Source organism: Oncorhynchus gorbuscha, linkage group LG13, assembly GCF_021184085.1.
Source record: "Oncorhynchus gorbuscha isolate QuinsamMale2020 ecotype Even-year linkage group LG13, OgorEven_v1.0, whole genome shotgun sequence".
NCBI lineage: Eukaryota > Metazoa > Chordata > Actinopteri > Salmoniformes > Salmonidae > Oncorhynchus > Oncorhynchus gorbuscha.
Genome location: NC_060185.1, coordinates 65,140,310 through 65,157,049, shown reverse-complemented (window position 1 = coordinate 65,157,049; position 16,740 = coordinate 65,140,310). Strand labels below are relative to the sequence as shown.

Below are 16,740 nucleotides of genomic sequence, written 5' to 3'. Positions count from 1 at the left end.
GGGAGGCTTCTAGGGCCCTGGCTTCCTTATGCCAAGGTGAACGGTCCATAACGGATTATTCTATTGAGTTTCGCACTCTTGCTGCCTCTAGTGAGTGGAACGAGCCGGCGCTGCTCGCTCGTTTTCTGGAGGGACTCCACGCAGTGGTTAAGGATGAGATTCTCTCCCGGGAGGTTCCTTCAGATGTGGACTCTTTGATTGCTCTCGCCATCCGCATAGAACGACGGGTAGATCTTCGTCACCGGGCTTGTGGAAGAGAGCTCGCATCAACGGTGTTTCCCTGCTCCGCATCGCAACCATCTCCCTCCTCTGGCTCAGGGTCTGAGCCCATGCAGCTGGGAGGGATTCGCATCTCGACTAAGGAGAGGGAACGGAGGATCACCAACCGCCTGTGCCTCTATTGCGGAGTTGCTGGACATTTTGTTAATTCATGTCCAGTAAAAGCCAGAGCTCATCTGTAAGCGGAGGGCTACAGGTGAGCGCAACTACTCAAGTCTCTCCATCAAAATCCTGTACTACTTTGTCGGTCCATCTACGCTGGACCGGTTCGGGTGCTACATGTAGTGCCTTGATAGACTCTGGGGCTGAGGGTTGTTTCATGGACGAAGCATGGGTTCGGAAACATGACATTCCTTTCAGAGAGTTAGAGAAGCCTACGCCCATGTTCGCCTTAGATGGTAGTCATCTTCCCAGTATCAGATTTGAGACACTACCTTTAACCCTCACAGTATCTGGTAACCACAGTGAGACTATTTCTTTTTTTGATTTTTCGTTCACCGTTTACACCTGTTGTTTTGGGTCATCCCTGGCTAGTATGTCATAATCCTTCTATTAATTGGTCTAGTAATTCTATCCTATCCTGGAACGTTTCTTGTCATGTGAAGTGTTTAATGTCTGCCATCCCTCCCGTTTCTTCTGTCCCTACTTCTCAGGAGGAACCTGGCGATTTGACAGGAGTGCCGGAGGAATATCATGATCTGCGCACGGTCTTCAGTCGGTCCCGAGCCAACTCCCTTCCTCCTCACCGGTCGTATGATTGTAGTATTGATCTCCTTCCGGGGACCACTCCTCCTCGGGGTAGACTATACTCTCTGTCGGCTCCCGAACGTAAGGCTCTCGAGGATTATTTGTCTGTGTCTCTTGACGCCGGTACCATAGTGCCTTCTTCCTCTCCGGCCGGGGCGGGGTTCTTTTTGTTAAGAAGAAGGACGGTACTCTGCGCCCCTGCGTGGATTATCGAGGGCTGAATGACATAACGGTTAAGAATCGTTATCCGCTTCCCCTTATGTCATCAGCCTTCGAGATTCTGCAGGGAGCCAGGTGCTTTACTAAGTTGGACCTTCGTAACGCTTACCATCTCGTGCGCATCAGAGAGGGGGACGAGTGGAAAACGGCGTTTAACACTCCGTTAGGGCATTTTGAGTACCGGGTTCTGCCGTTTGGTCTCGCCAATGCGCCAGCTGTTTTTCAGGCATTAGTTAATGATGTTCTGAGAGACATGCTGAACATCTTTGTTTTTGTCTATCTTGACGATATCCTGATTTTTTCTCCGTCACTCGAGATTCATGTTCAGCACGTTCGACGTGTTCTACAGCGCCTTTTAGAGAATTGTCTCTACGTAAAGTCTGAGAAGTGCTCTTTTCATGTCTCCTCCGTTACTTTTCTCGGTTCCGTTATTTCCGCTGAAGGCATTCAGATGGATTCCGCTAAGGTCCAAGCTGTCAGTGATTGGCCCGTTCCAAGGTCACGTGTCGAGTTGCAGCGCTTTTAGGTTTCGCTAATTTCTATCGGCGTTTCATTCGTAATTTCGGTCAAGTTGCTGCCCCTCTCACAGCTCTTACTTCTGTCAAGACGTGTTTTAAGTGGTCCGGTTCCGCCCAGGGAGCTTTTGATCTTCTAAAAGAACGTTTTACGTCCGCTCCTATCCTCGTTACTCCTGACGTCACTAGACAATTCATTGTCGAGGTTGACCTTCAGAGGTAGGCGTGGGAGCCATTCTATCCCAGCGCTTCCAGTCTGACGATAAGGTTCATCCTTGCGCTTATTTTTCTCATCGCCTGTCGCCATCTGAGCGCAACTATGATGTGGGTAACCGTGAACTGCTCGCCATCCGCTTAGCCCTAGGCGAATGGCGACAGTGGTTGGAGGGCGACCGTTCCTTTTGTCGTTTGGACAGACCATAAGAACCTTGAGTACATCCGTTCTGCCAAACGACTTAATGCCCGTCAAGCTCGTTGGGCGTTGTTTTTCGCTCGTTTCGAGTTTGTGATTTCTTACCGTCCGGGTAGCAAGAACACCAAGCCTGATGTCTTATCCCGTCTGTTTAGTTCTTCTGTGGCTTCTACTGATCCCGAGGGGATTCTTCCTTATGGGCGTGTTGTCGGGTTAACAGTCTGGGGAATTGAAAGACAGGTTAAGCAAGCACTCACGCACACTGCGTCGCCGCGCGCTTGTCCTAGTAACCTCCTTTTCGTTCCTGTTTCCACTCGTCTGGCTGTTCTTCAGTGGGCTCACTCTGCCAAGTTAGCTGGTCATCCCGGTGTTCGAGGCACTCTTGCGTCTATTCGCCAGCGCTTTTGGTGGCCGACTCAGGAGCGTGACACGCGCCGTTTCGTGGCTGCTTGTTCGGACTGCGCGCAGACTAAGTCGGGTAACTCTCCTCCTGCCGGTCGTCTCAGACCGCTCCCCATTCCTTCTCGACCATGGTCTCACATCGCCCTAGACTTCATTACCGGTCTGCCTTTGTCTGCGGGGAAGACTGTGATTCTTACGGTTGTCGATAGGTTCTCTAAGGCGGCACATTTCATTCCCCTCGCTAAACTTCCTTCCGCTAAGGAGACGGCACAAATCATTATCGAGAATGTATTCAGAATTCATGGCCTCCCGTTAGACGCCGTTTCAGACAGAGGCCCGCAATTCACGTCACAGTTTTGGAGGGAGTTCTGTCGTTTGATTGGTGCGTCCGTCAGTCTCTCTTCCGGGTTTCATCCCCAGTCTAACGGTCAAGCAGAGAGGGCCAATCAGACGATTGGTCGCATACTACGCAGCCTTTCTTTCAGAAACCCTGCGTCTTGGGCAGAACAGCTCCCCTGGGCAGAATACGCTCACAACTCGCTTCCTTCGTCTGCTACCGGGTTATCTCCGTTTCAGAGTAGTCTGGGTTACCAGCCTCCTCTGTTCTCATCCCAGCTTGCCGAGTCCAGCGTTCCCTCCGCTCAAGCGTTTGTCCAACGTTGTGAGCGCACCTGGAGGAGGGTGAGGTCTGCACTTTGCCGTTACAGGGCACAGACTGTGAGAGCCGCCAATAAACGCAGGATTAAGAGTCCAAGGTATTGTTGCGGCCAGAGAGTGTGGCTTTCCACTCGCAACCTTCCTCTTACGACAGCTTCTCGTAAGTTGACTCCGCGGTTCATTGGTCCGTTCCGTGTCTCCCAGGTCGTCAATCCTGTCGCTGTGCGACTGCTTCTTCCGCGACATCTTCGTCGCGTCCATCCTGTCTTCCATGTCTCCTGTGTCAAGCCCTTTCTTCGCACCCCCGTTCGTCTTCCCTCCCCCTCCCGTCCTTGTCGAGAGCGCACCTATTTACAAGGTACATAAGATCATGGACATGCGTTCTCGGGGACGGGGTCACCAATACTTAGTGGATTGGGAGGGTTACGGTCCTGAGGAGAGGAGTTGGGTTCCGTCTCGGGACGTGCTGGACCGTTCACTCATTGATGATTTCCTCCGTTGCCGCCAGGATTCCTCCTCGAGTGCGCCAGGAGGCGCTCGGTGAGTGGGGGTACTGTCATGTTTTGTCATTTATTATCTTGTCTTGTCCCTGTGCTTCCCATTCTATTCGTTTCCCTCTGCTGGTCTTATTAGGTTCTTTCCCTCTTTCTATCCCTCTCTCTCCCCCTCCCTCTCTCACTCTCTCGCTCTCTCTTCTCTCTATCGTTCAGTTCCTGCTCCCAGCTGTTCCTATTCCCCTAATCAATCATTTAGTCTTCCCACACCTGTTCCCGATCCTTTCCCCTGATTAGAGTCCCTATTTCTTCCTTTGTGTTCCGTTCCTGTCCTGTCGGTTCCTTGTCTAGAATTCACCGTGCTGTGTTTGTGTATCGCCCTGTCGTGTCGTGTTTTCCTCAGATGCTGCGTGGTGAGCAGGTGTCTGAGTCTGTCTGGTTCAAGTGCCTTCCCGAGGCAACCTGCTGTTCACCTGCTGTTCAAGATCGAGTCTCCAGTTTGTCCTCGTCATTTCGAGTGAAAGTTGTGTTTTTTTGTTTGTATTTACTTTACTGGATTAAAGACTCTGTTTTCGCCAAGTCGCTTTTGGGTCCTCTTTCACCTGCATGACATAAAAAAACAAGTTATCATTCAATAGGCTTTGATCAAATGTGCAATATCCTCACATGTGTGGAAATTCTGTAAGAGTAATGTACATGCCAATTACTTGACAGTCCAACCACATTCTGTCCCCTAGCAACCATTTTTAAACTTTTGGTGCCAGCGAGAATTACATAAGAAGGTAGTCAAGACGACTAGCTTGATTGAGCCTCTGCCACGGACATCTCACTGGGTCAGGGTATTTAAGCCTTCATATATCCACTAGCCTTCATATATCCACTAGTTTCAATGTATCCATGATATTTGTGATTTTCCTAAAGTGCATGAGGGTGATAGTTTGTAGTGTGATTTCCTTTACAGCCCATTGAGGTATTTAAAACCGTATTATAGTTTCCCCTCCATCATAGTATTGTATTGCTTGTAGGTTTTATAAATGATTATATATTGTCACGTTCTGACCTTTATTTCCTTTGTTTTTGTCTTTATTTAGTGTGGTCAGGGCGTGAGTTGGGGTGGGCAGTCTATGTTTTGTGTTTCTATGTTTGGTTTCTGTTTCGGCCTAGTATGGTTCTCAATCAGAGGCAGGTGTCGTTAGTTGTCTCTGATTGAGAATCATACTTAAGTAGCCTGGGTTTCACTGTTGGTTTGTGGGTGTTTGTTTCCGTGTCTGTGTCTGTCACCACACGGGACTGTTTCGGTTTGGTTTTCGTTCATGTTCACATGTATTGTTTTGTAGTTCTCAGTGTTCAGTTGACGTTTTATAATAAACGATATGGACACTTACCACGCTGCGTTTTGATCTTCAGATGAAGAGGAGGAAATCTGCCGTTACATATATATTTTCAAAGAAGTGTGGATCATCATTATTTGGACTGTATAGATTAATGAGACATCTGTTTGGACAATTAGCATATTCTGATCAAAATTAAGATCATCACCCCTTTTGAGTTGCTCAAGGGAGAAGTATTTCGCACTCCCCAGTCCTTTCTCCACACAACTTCATCTAAAATTGCTGAATGAGTTTCCTGTAAAATAATAGATATTATATTACTTCTCTTTTAGCCAGGTAAATACAATCTGCTAAGCCATTACAATTATAACTGGCTGTACTTATTTCACCATTTACCAAAACGAAATACAAGTTTCAATAATATTTATCATAATATATGTTTGTAACTTACCATTAAAAAGTACCATGATGGTTGAGTGGCCATATAGCTGTACCATGATATTTGCATTGCTACTAAGTAAACCTTCAATTGTTCTCCACTATTCCACCTGCTAAAACCTCCCCCCCATCCCAAGTTGGGTTGTCGTCCCGGAGACCGGCTGACCACCCCCATGCCCCCGGATCCCAGGGTCCCCGAGAGACCGGGACACACCCTTCAAAAAGAGCAAACAGTGCCACACACAGAACAGAAGCAGATTAACCGACAAAATCATTTCCAACGCCCTCACCTCAATGGTATTATATACAGTTACAATGCATTCAGAAACTATTCAGACACTTGACTTTTTCCACATTTTGTTACGTTACAGCCTTATTCTAAAATTGATTACATCGCTTTTTCCCCTCATCAATCTACACACAGTACCCCATAATGACAAAGCAAAAACAGGTTTTTAGAAACTTTAAAAAACGGAAATATCACATTTACATAAGTATTCAGACCGCTTACTCAGGACTTTGTTAAAGCACCTTGGGCAGTGATTACAGCCTTGAGTCTTCTTGGGTATGACGCTACAAGCTTGGCACACCTGTATTTGGGGAGTTTCTCCCATTCTTCTCTGCAGATCCTCGCAAGCACTGTCAGGTTGGATGTGAATGGTTGCTTATCAGCTATTTTCAGGTCTCTCCAGAGATGTTCAATCGGGTTCAAGTCCAGGCTCTGGCAGGCACACTCAAGGACATTCAGAGACTTGTCCCGAATCCACTCCTGAGTTGTCTTGGCTGTGTGCTTAGGGTCAATAGATGGTTGTCCTTCTGTAAGGTTCTCCCATCTCCACAGAGGAACTCTAGAGCTCTGTCAGAGTGACCATCGGGTTCTTGGTCACCTCCCTGACCAAGGCCCTTCTCCTCCGATTGGTCAGTTTGGCCAGGCGGACAGCTCTAGGAAGAGTCTTGGTGGTTCCCAACTTCTTCCATTTAAGAATGATGGAGGCCACTGTGTTCTTTGGGACCTTCAATGCTGCGGACATTTTTTGGTACCCTTCTCCAGATCTGTGCCTCGAACACAATCCTGTCTCGGAGCTCTACGGACAATTCCTTCGACCTCATGGCTTGGTTTCTGCTCTGACATGCACTGTAAACTGTGGGACCTTATATAGACAGGTCTGTGCCTTTCCAAATCATGTCCAATCAATTGAATTTACCACAGATCAAGTTGTAGAAACATTTCAAGGATGAGCAATGGAAAACAGAATGCGCCTGATCTCAATTTCGTGTCTCATAGCAAAGGGTCTGAATACTTATGTAAATAAGGCTCTTATTGTTTTGCTTTATCCATTTTAAAATAAGGCTGTAATGTTACAAAATGTGGAAAAAGTCAAGGAGTCTTACTTTCAGAACGCACTGTATCTTTACTGATTAGATCATGTATGCCCAGTTTATAATTTATCGACTTTAGCAAGTCAGTTTCTGCATTTATTCCCGATGGTGAAAAGCATAAATTGTTTATGTGCATCGAGGAGTCTGGTTTTCTTTTGGGAGTTGGTTCTCCATGCTTACTCTCTGACATGTTCAGGTGTTGATTGTATTGCTGATATTGGTCAATAAACTCCCAGCAGTGTTCCAGTTGTGTTGTGATTATGTGGACGCTTTGAGGACATGAAAAAGCCGGGTCTTTTATGGGCCACTGCATTAACAGGTGCACTTTGTAGTCTGTGTGTGGTGTGTTTATGACTTGGGAAGGGCATTGTAAACTGTGATCATAATAACAACGGTTACATTTACATAGCACTTTTAACTAGGTCTCAAAGCGCTTAAACCTGTCTGGCGGCACTCATGTCATCCACTACCAATGTGTAGTTCTCACATTTGGTGCCAGAAGCATAATATAATTGATTATGATGGCCTTGGTAGTGGCCCTGTAAGCTTCCAGGACCTAACAGCTTTAAGTGCTAAAGGTTCTAAGACCAAAAGATTATAGGACTGAATTGAGGCCGAAAGGTTCCAGTTCTAAAGATTATAAGACCAAACGGTTCTAAAACCTAAAGGTTATGTTTTCTCACCGGTTCTCATTCTCCAGACGGGCTAGCGTTCTCTGCAGCTCGTCCTTGTCCTGACAGTCCAGGTGGATCAGCAGCATCTGCTGTCCGCTGGGGGAGTCCTGGTCCAGGGTGCCGGGGCTGGAGTGACGCAGGAGGTACTGATCTTCATCCCTGAGTCCCCCACATAACACAGCAAAGGAGACACTCAGCACACTGAGCCGCAGCACAGCCACAGACAAGACGGCACAGGACAGGACAGGACAGGAAAAGCACAGAGCAGCACCGAGCCATTGACACACTGGTACAGAGCAGACAGACAGCACAGCCACACAGCAGCACAGGCAACAAAGCAGTAGCAAATTGTCACAGACACATGGGTATAGAAGAGCAGTACTGACACACTGACAGCAACAGACACATGGACAGCACGCACCAGACACACGGACAGCATCAGACACACGGACAGCACCAGACACACTGACAGCACCAGACACACGGACAGCACGCACCAGACACACGGAGAGCAACAGACACACGGACAGCACGCACCAGACACAATGACAGCAATAGACACACGGAGAGCAACAGACACACAGAGAGCAACAGACACACACACACAGCAACAGACACACACAGCAACAGACGCGCGGACAGCAACAGACGCACCGGCGGGATAGACGCACATCAGCACAAGCACACCGGCAGTCTTAAGAAATTCAAGAGTCTTTAAGAAATTCTATGAAAAAGTAGTGGCATAAGAAAGAGGGGACTCAGCAGCAGAGACAGAGTAGTAGCCCTACTGATAAGAACACAGCACCCAAAACACTTGCGACACACATAGCCACGGTGGCAAAGAGAAAAGACTTCCAACAGCACAGAGACACACAGCCAAGAACTCGCAGGCAGCAGCACACTGAGCAACTATACAAACAGTCACATTAAACTAGCAGCCTCACACACCATGCCATTACCCTCTCTATTTAGCAAATACACATGTGCGCACGCACGCACGCACGCACGCACGCACGCACGCACGCACACACACACACACACACACACACACACACACACACACACACACACACACACACACACGCAGACAGGAACACACCCACACGTATTCACAGGAATGAATACACACACTGACTTGAACAAAGACACAGATGAATACACACACATGTAAATACAAACACTCTCTCACTATTTCTCTAGACACGAAAACACACACAGTAAACCCTTTGATCAAGGCCACTACCTTGGTTGGAAAATGCATTTTTTTACAGCAGTAAGTGAGTGCGCATCATGAAAACACACACACTTGTCTCACCCCCATAATATATATGCCAACATACACACACGCACACGCACAAGCACACGCACACGCACACACACTCACACACTCACACTCAGATATATATATGTAATCTCTCTCTCTCTCTCTATCTCTCTCTCTCTTTCTCTCTCTCTCCCTCTCTCTCAGCCAAAGCCTTTGATCAGGGCCAACACCTCAGCGACCAGGCCCTTTCATGAATTGAGTTGGTTTATAGCATTCCTTAGTGAGGGGTTCACCTGATTGATTCAACCAAAGCTACTACTCACCCCCCCCCCTCCCTTCTTCCCCCACCCTCCAGTTTTTGTTTCAGCCACCCTCTCCTCTTCCTCTGGTCTCCTGTGCAGCAGCCCTTTCTATTTGTTCCCACTGCCACAGTCTTTAATCACAAAGACTTTTATATGATGAAGGGGGAGTATACATTGCCATGGGTCATTTTCATTAACTTACTGATTTCTTTATGTGATTGCCCAGCCTCCCCTGAATGCGTGTGCACACACACAGGAGCATACACACAGGTACACACATGCCGACACACTCCCTCACACACACACACACACACACACACACACACACACACACACACACACACACACACACACACACACACACACACACACACACACACACACACACACACACACACACACACACACACACACACACACACACACACACACACACACACGCACACACTACATATTTCAGAGCAGGACCTCGGCTGTAATGAAAGGGTTCAGTGTGTGGAGGAGGTGGCAGTGTACTCACAGACTCTCATCAGGCGACAGACTATCCGTGAAGAAGGAACAATTCTGGTTCTCCATCTCCGCCAACCTGGACCACAGGAAAACACACACACATACACACAGAGAGAGAGAGAGAGATCTTTTGAAAGAGGAGAGGTTTCCCTTCCAAGAAGAGCTTTTCAGTACAGCGCTGTAGTGCGGTATTTCAGCACCACGAACAGCTACCACACAGCTCTTCTCCTTCTACCCTGTTACAATGGGGTTGAGACAAATGGCAGTTCAGCACCATGGATAGGGACTGTAACTTTTCAGCCCCATCGACAGCTCCCACGCTGCTCTTCTCCTTCTACCATGTTACAATGTGGATGAGATGATTGGCAGTTCAGCACCATGGATAGGGACTAACTTTTTCAGAACTATGGACAGCTCCCACACTGCTACAAACTGTCATCTCCTCCTCCCGTTTTACCAGGCAGCTGAATAGGGAGAAGTTTGCTTTTAGCGCGCTTCACTCTCTCAGCAGTGGGAATGGCCTTCTGAGGGAGCTGCCAGGAGGGCTGTGTTGGAACCATCAGACACGTACAGACTCCGCCAGAGATACTAATGAAATGTGCTAAGTGCCTCATGCTACTCCAGCTCCCCAAACACACACACTCACACACGCTAACCACCACCAAAACTAATTTACTAATGGACGGCTAGAGGGACAGGAAAGAAAGATGAGAATGGATTGACGCTTGTCAGAGGGATCCATATTGCATCCTTATGCCCCTTCCACCAAGAAAGAGAGGGTACAAGGACATCCACACTCACTGTGGCCAGACCTGGCCTCTATGGCTGACAGCCCTTTATTCAATCAGTCAGGTCATTCATTCATAGGACCAGAAGGCAGGGTAGAAAGGAGAGTGACCCGCACCCCAGCTAGGGACTACGGCAGGAGGGGATGGAGAAGGTCACTAACCCCCAAGGGGACTGGAGGGTGGAAGGGGTGCAAGGTTGGATCGCATGGTTGTAAATGTGTGTGTGTGTGTGTGTGTGTGTGTGTGTGTGTGTGTGTGTGTGTGTGTGTGTGTGTGTGTGTGTGTGTGTGTGTGTGTGTGTGTGTGTGTGTGTGTGTGTGTGTGTGTGTGTGTGTGTGTGTGTGTGTGTGTGTGTGTGTGTGTGTGTGAATCTGCATGTGAGTTGTGTGTGAAACTGTGAGAATGAGACTGTGTGTATGTACGTGCGCATGTGTGTATTCCGTGTGAGAGCCGTAGACTTGGCCCCTGTCCCCAGGATAGTCATGAAGATGAGGGCATTTGTGAGTGAGTCAATTCCTATCAGAGTCCTATGTGGAGTGTTCTCTCTCGCTCCCTCCCTCACATCCCCAGGCCATCTCTCTCCCTCTACCCCTCCCTCCCTCGCATCCCCAGGCCATCTCTCTCTCTCTACCCCTCCCTCCCTCGCATCCCCAGGCCATCTCCCTCCCTCTACCCCTCCCTCCCTCGCATCCCCAGGCCATCTCTCTCCCTCTACCCCTCCCTCCCTCGCATCCCCAGGCCATCTCCCTCCCTCTACCCCTCCCTCCCTCGCATCCCCAGGCCATCTCTCTCCCTCTACCCCTCCCTCCCTCGCATCCCCAGGCCATCTCTCTCCCTCTACCCCTCCCTCCCTCGCATCCCCAGGCCATCTCACTCTCTCTACCCCTCCCTCCCTCGCATCCCCAGGCCATCTCTCTCCCTCTACTGCTCCCCTCCCTCGCATCCCCAGGCCATCTCTCTCCCTCCACTTGCCTCTCCCTCTACCCCTCCCTCCCTCGCATCCCCAGGCCATCTCTCTCCCTCCACTTGCCTCTCCCTCTACCCCTCCCTCCCTCGCATCCCCAGGCCATCTCTCTCCCTCCACTTGCCTCTCCCTCTACCCCTCCCTCCCTCGCATCCCCAGGCCATCTCTCTCCCTCTACCCCTCCCTCCCTCGCATCCCCAGGCCATCTCTCTCCCTCCACTTGCCTCTCCCTCTACCCCTCCCTCCCTCACATCCCCAGGCCATCTCTCTCCCTCTACCCCTCCCTCCCTCGCATCCCCAGGCCATCTCTCTCCCTCCACTTGCCTCTCCCTCTACCCCTCCCTCCCTCGCATCCCCAGGCCATCTGTCTCCCTCTACCCCTCCCTCCCTCGCATCCCCAGGCCATCTCTCTCCCTCTACCCCTCCCTCCCTCACATCCCCAGGCCATCTCTCTCCCTCTACCCCTCCCTCCCTCACATCCCCAGGCCATCTCTCTCCCTCTACCCCTCCCTCCCTCACACCCCCAGGCCATCTCCCTCCCTCTACCCCTCCCTCCCTCGCATCCCCAGGCCATCTCTCTCCCTCTACCCCTCCCTCCCTCGCATCCCCAGGCCATCTCCCTCCCTCTACCCCTCCCTCCCTCGCATCCCCAGGCCATCTCTCTCCCTCTACCCCTCCCTCCCTCGCATCCCCAGGCCATCTCTCTCCCTCTACCCCTCCCTCCCTCGCATCCCCAGGCCATCTCTCTCCCTCTACCCCTCCCTCCCTCGCATCCCCAGGCCATCTCTCTCCCTCTACCCCTCCCTCACATCCCCAGGCCATCTCTCTCCCTCTACCCCTCCCTCCCTCACATCCCCAGGCCATCTCTCTCCCTCTACCCCTCCCTCCCTCACACCCCCAGGCCATCTCCCTCCCTCTACCCCTCCCTCCCTCGCATCCCCAGGCCATCTCTCTCCCTCTACCCCTCCCTCCCTCCCTCGCATCCCCAGGCCATCTCCCTCCCTCTACCCCTCCCTCCCTCGCATCCCCAGGCCATCTCTCTCCCTCTACCCCTCCCTCCCTCGCATCCCCAGGCCATCTCTCTCCCTCCACTTGCCTCTCGCTCTACCCCTCCCTCCCTCGCATCCCCAGGCCATCTCTCTCCCTCCACTTGCCTCTCCCTCTACCCCTCCCTCCCTCGCATCCCCAGGCCATCTCTCTCCCTCCACTTGCCTCTCCCTCTACCCCTCCCTCCCTCGCATCCCCAGGCCATCTCTCTCCCTCCACTTGCCTCTCCCTCTACCCCTCCCTCTCTCCATTCCTCTCTCAGAACTGGAGTCTGTACTTATGATGAAAGGAGAGCTATCCACTGGCACCTCGGTGCATGTGTGTGGGGTACGCCAGAAAATCTGTCCCTTAAGAGGCAACCAAAACATCAAATACCCACAATCTTCCTCTGGGACACAATATTATTAACCTGGATTAACATGAACAACCCTAATTTGACTGAATGGACAGACAAACACTCTTCTATGAGGACAGCCTCAGGGACCTTTAATATAGCTGTATGGCAGTTCTGACACTTCTGATATTAATTAGATGTTTCATTACTTTGGGACGGGACAGTGATGGGGGAGGGGTGGATAAATATATATATTATATATATATATAGTCCCTCATTAGATGTGTTTTTGAAGAGTGAGGGAGAGATAGAGCTAGAGAGAGTATGAGAGAGAGAGCGTGAGAGAGTGTGTGAGAGAGAGAGAGAGCGAGACAACATTAATGATTAGAATTGTCAGAAGACTAATATAGTGCATTCGGAAAGTATTCAGACCCCCTTTTCCACATTGTGTTACATTACAGCCTTATTCTAAAATGTATTAAATAGTTTTTATCCCTCATCAATCTACACACAATACCCCATACTGGAGCAGCAGGTAGCCTACCTGACAAGGTAAACATCTGTCATTCTGCACCTGAACAAGGCAGTTAATCCTGTTGGAAGGTGAACCTTCCCCCCAGTCTGAGGTTTTGAGCGCTCTGGAGCAGGTTTTCATCAAGGATTATTATTATTATTATTATTATCTCTCTGTACTTTGCTCCGTTCATCTTTCTCTCGATCCTGACTAGTCTCCCAGTCAGGATCGAGAGTCCCTCCAGTCCCTCCATGCTTCACCATAGGGATGGTGCCAGGCATCCTCCAGATGTGACGCTTGGCATTCAGGCCAAAGTGTTCAATCTTGGCTTCATTAGATCTTCTGGTCTGAGAGTGGTCTGAGAGTCCTTTAGGAGCCATTTGCTAGAATGATGTAGGCCACTGTGTTCTTGGGGACCTTCAATGCTGCACATGTTTTTGGTACCCTTCCCCAGATCTGTGCCTGTCTCGGAGTTCGACGGACAATTCTTTTGACATCATGTCTTGGTTTTTTCTCTGACATGCACTGTCAACCGTGGGACCTTATATAGACAGGTGTGTGCCTTTCCAAATCATATCAAATCACAAATGGACTCCAATCAAGTTGTAGAAACATCTCAAGGATGATCAATGGAAACAGGATGCACCGGAGCTCAATTTACAGTCTTATATATAGCAAAGGGTCTGAATACTTATGTAAATACGGTATTTCAGTTTTTTTCTACAAACCTGTTTTTCATTGTTATTATGGGGTATTATGTGTAGATTGATGAGGATTGAAAACATTTGAAATCCATGGTAGAATGAGGCTGTAACGTAACAGAAACGTGGAAAAAGCAAAAGGGTCTGAACATTTTCCGAATGCAGTGTAAATGTGAGAGGACTTGGGAACAGAAGCATATCATTTCAGTCAATAGAAATAATGGATCTGAATGACTGGGAGAGAAGAAAGAGAGTGAATACAATAACTAAACAAAATGTGTGAGAGAGACTGAAAGGGAAGTTCAGAGAGAGAGAGGATCAATACTGAGAAGCACTATCACACATACAGTACAAGAAAGTGATCTGTGCCCTGTAGTATTCTCTCTCTCCTCTCCCCCCCCAGGCGGTGCAGTGATCTATCCCCTGCTCTGCTCTGCTATTGGCATGACTGCCCTGGGTGAGAGACTGCTCTGCCATGCCCTGGCTGTGCCCTCTCTGTAACCCTGACAGACAGACACTGATCTGCTCTGGCATCCACCAGGTACCCAATGGACCCAGTGCCCTGTCACAATGCTTTACCATGCATCCACATTCAGTTGACCCCTGCTCACCCCAGACCAAACTTACTGCACCCTTCTCAGTGTGTGTGTGCGTGTGTGTGTGTGTGTGCGTGCGTGCGTGTGCGTGTGTGTGTGTGTGTGTGTGTGTGTGTGTGTGTGTGTGTGTGTGTGTGTGTGTGTGTGTGTGTGTGTGTGTGTGTGTGTGTGTGTGTGTGTGTGTGTGTGTGAACGAGAAAGAGAGAGAGGATACCAGTTGGGCACAACAGTCTACACTCAAGTCAAAGCTCAGACCAAGATGCAGCCAGATCAATATCTTAATCAGACTGAGGAGAGAGAACTGGGGAGTGTGAGGAGAATGGATGGAGGGAAGGAGACAGATGGTTCAGGACTGGAGTAGGCAGAGGAGTTAAGTAAGGGTAGGATGGGAGTATTTTGTGCGTGCGTGCGTGCGTGCGTGCGTGTGTGTGAGCGTATAACACCCGACCTGCTCGCGAAGTGCTCGATTCTGCTGTGTGTGTCTGCATGGGGTAGCTTGGGAGAGGAGCACGGCCTGGTAAAACACAGAAAAACATCATTAATACCTCTACTACTGGTGCTTCGTGGTGTCTACTTCTTAAAAACGTATTGAATCCCACTCATGTACAACCATCCGCATCAAAACAGAAGTGCTCCCTTCCCCTCAACATCATAGAATACTGCCAACAAAGCTTACATCGTAATATTATTGGAAAATGTATTGCTGTCATATATATAAGCAGTCTCCCTCTCTCTGTCAAATCATGTTTCCTGTCTTCTCTGTGCCAGTCTGTCTAGCCATATGTATGTGTCTGTAGAGGTATGACTCACGTCTCAGAGTTCTCAGCCTCCAGCACCGACTGGACAGGCAGGTAGCCCCGCTGAGGGTGCTTGCTAAAGTACTGCTTCGACCGGAACTTGTTCTTCAGCGTTTTGGCAAAGTCCCGCATCTTTTCTCCTGAGGTGGTCTGCCACATGATTTAGATGAGGGGGCCGGAATGGAGGAGAGGAAAGGGGAATGGCAGTGCGAGGATAAGAAGACAAAGTGCACCACTTTAGAATTCTTTACACTACACATGTACGCTAGCACACACACACACACACATACCCACACACACACAGGCACGCACGCAAGAGAGAGAGAGCGCGAGCCTTGTCTTGAACAAAACTTTCTTATAGTGCCCTGCTGCTAGTCCAGTTGTCATGCCCCCCTCTAACTCCCTCTGACCTCACTGGACTACAGTTCTACAGTCTTGTACCCCCCCCCCACTCCATCATAGAACCCAGCACCATAGGAGTCAGAGCACTGAATAAAAATACTCCAGCCTAGCTCCACTTAAACCTTCCCCTGGTTGAAATACTGCCCAGGGAGAAATCATTTGGCACATAGCTCCCTACCATATCCCACAGCCCCACATTGATTAGGGCTGAAATAGTGAGCTAGTGTGACATCCACACTCTCTTAAAGGGGCAACCAGCGATTGCTAAATCCATATTTGGACTTTTAAATGAATGAAATATACACATTGATTCTTGAAGAATCTAACTTAAAAATGCCTCTTGGTCTTAGTTCAACTGTCGTACCCCATCAGAACCTGAAATATAAGCTTGTTTTAGTCCATTGCTTGTAAAGAATGCAATTCTTAACAAACACTATATGGGAGAGGGGTATGTTGAGAACATTTTTACATTCATTACTATGTCAAGGGAAATATAAACTCAGCAAAAAAGAAACGTCCCTTTTTCAGGACCCTGTCTTTTAAAGATAATTCGTAAAAATCCAAACAACTTCACAGATCTTCATTGTAAAGGGTTTAAACACGGTTTCCCATGCTTGTTCAATGAACCATGAACAATTAATGAACATGCACCCGTGGAACGGTCGTTAAAACACTAACAGTTTACAGACGGTAGGCATTTAAGGTCACAGTTATGAAAACTTAAGACACTAAAGAGGCCTTTCTTCTGACTCTGAAAAACACCAAAGAAAGATTCCCAGGGTCCCTGCTCATCTGCGTGAATGTGCCTTAGGCATGCTGCATGGAGGCATGAGGACTGCAGTTGTGGCCAGGGAAATATATAGCAATGTCCATACTGTGAGACACCTAAGACAGCACTACATACAGGGAGACAGGACGGACAACTGATCATCCTCGCAGTGGCAGACCAAATGTAACGACACCTACACAGGAT

The 16,740-nt window shown here is 49.1% G+C and overlaps 1 protein-coding gene across 1 annotated transcript in view; it reads right to left on the bottom strand.

The window, feature by feature from the left end:
- The window catches only part of drp2 (dystrophin related protein 2), a 270,718-nt gene that overhangs the window by 13,633 nt on the left and 240,345 nt on the right, over positions 1-16,740 (bottom strand). The window contains exons 18-21 of the mRNA XM_046296549.1: positions 15,379-15,515; positions 15,017-15,082; positions 9,635-9,700; positions 7,558-7,707 (exon numbers count right to left, since the gene is read on the bottom strand). Of these exons, the coding sequence (XP_046152505.1) occupies positions 7,558-7,707; positions 9,635-9,700; positions 15,017-15,082; positions 15,379-15,515 (419 nt within the window). The remainder of the gene's footprint in view (positions 1-7,557; positions 7,708-9,634; positions 9,701-15,016; positions 15,083-15,378; positions 15,516-16,740) is intronic.